General features: G+C 34.5%; 1 protein-coding gene across 1 annotated transcript in view; it reads left to right on the top strand.

The window, feature by feature from the left end:
- Positions 1-1681, top strand: part of LOC109841491 (protein MODIFIER OF SNC1 11-like) — a 17844-nt gene that overhangs the window by 12823 nt on the left and 3340 nt on the right. Inside the window, exon 3 of the mRNA XM_020410457.1 lies at positions 849-932. Coding sequence (XP_020266046.1) covers positions 849-932 — 84 coding nt within the window. The remainder of the gene's footprint in view (positions 1-848; positions 933-1681) is intronic.

The raw sequence follows: 1681 nt of genomic DNA, 5'->3' as shown, positions 1-1681 counted from the left end.
CAAACACATCTGCAATGCAGATCACGTTACCGCATTTATGATGCTTTTGTGATCCAGATTAGTAGGTATAGCAATCAGACACAAACACAATGGAAGGGTTCAGGGTCATTGGTATTGCTGAGGTACTGCTGAATATTGAAGGGGATGGGGAAGGACCTATGGGGATCTCTTTCCAACTATTTCCTTTCTCTCTTTTTGACCTTCTCATTCTCTCATATTATCAATCTTGACCTTGACAGCTTCTTGATAAATGGCGTAACCATACTTGTTTTGTTTTTACTTATGTTGATTAATGTTTTTAATCTTCCTATCCTGTTCTATGAGTAGGTATCTTCTTCTGCATAACCCAACCCTGGGAGAGTCATTTGCATGTGTATGATGTGTATGTATTTGTTTATATATATGAATGGGAATATTGTTTATATTTATAGGTCTTTGTTCATGTATATTTATGACATGTTTGGTCAATTATCAGAACAATCAGGCTGCTCTAGGATTAGAGAAGTGGACCCCCACCCAAAAAACAAGAAACAATAAAAAAAAAGGAAAAAAAAGAAAATACCTACACACTTGCGCACACCACCACCACCTACAATAACAAGTCACACAAATTCCAGCCAAAACATATCTCTTTCCTGTGCCTGTACTGCAACCATGACTGTTTCCACGAAGACTGTACGAAGTGCATGTCACAGTAGCTATCACATGTCCTGCTATGAGAGTAACATCTTTTAGTTCTTGTTTAGGTAAGTATGTAACTCAGGTCGTTCTTTGACATGAAAATAGATTGATATCAGAGTGTTTTTTTAAGAGGGTAATATTTGTAGTGAATCTGTTAATGTTTGCAGGTTTGGCACTGCGACTGGTTTTCCCTTGCAAGGCAAAAATGGAGGAAATCTTGAGGAGCAGAAAAGAAAGGCCAGAGCAGAGAGGTCTTTACTTGTGCTTCTTCACTCTAACATTTGCTTTACTACATTCTCCTTTGATAACTCATTGACGGCTATATATATATAGGTAAAAGCTTATGTCAACTTAAGTGGATAGGAAATAGTCATCCACCAATTTTTTTATTCATTGATGTTGACTTGGGATCCGTGATAGATATGAAGAGTCCTTTGAGATTTGTGCATCTCTTGATGACACAAATCTTAATACAAGATGAGTGGACAAGGCCTCCTATTCACTTAAGTTGACATAAGCTTCTCTCTCTCTCTCTCTCTCTCTATATATATATATATATATATACACATACACATATATATACACACATACACATATATATACACACATACATGTATGTATTCATACATGATATATATGTATGTATGTATGTATATATATATATATATGTTATGATTATATAGATCTGATTAAGTAGGAATTTGTAATTGAAATATATTCTTTATTCTTTTTTGTTGATAATATAAAAGGAATGATAGTGGGACGTCACTCAAGTCGCGTAGCGTAATGTTTCCCGTTGAAGCCGTGATGGTGTGTAGGGTAGTGTAAATCATTGACAAACGTGCTATTATAAGTTTTGTTTTATCTTAAAAAAAGAAAAAAGAAGAATTTCAATTATAAATCCTTACTTATTAGAATTTATATAGTTTAATCCATAAGAAACTCTTTATGTAGAGTTAATCTCTTCCTCATCTTCAAAGACGGCTCGTAATACGAGCAA

This window comes from Asparagus officinalis, chromosome 5 (assembly GCF_001876935.1).
Source record: "Asparagus officinalis chromosome 5, Aspof.V1, whole genome shotgun sequence".
Lineage (NCBI taxonomy): Eukaryota > Viridiplantae > Streptophyta > Magnoliopsida > Asparagales > Asparagaceae > Asparagus > Asparagus officinalis.
Note: the sequence above shows the minus strand (reverse complement) of the source record. Positions and strands in the feature narration are given on the sequence as shown.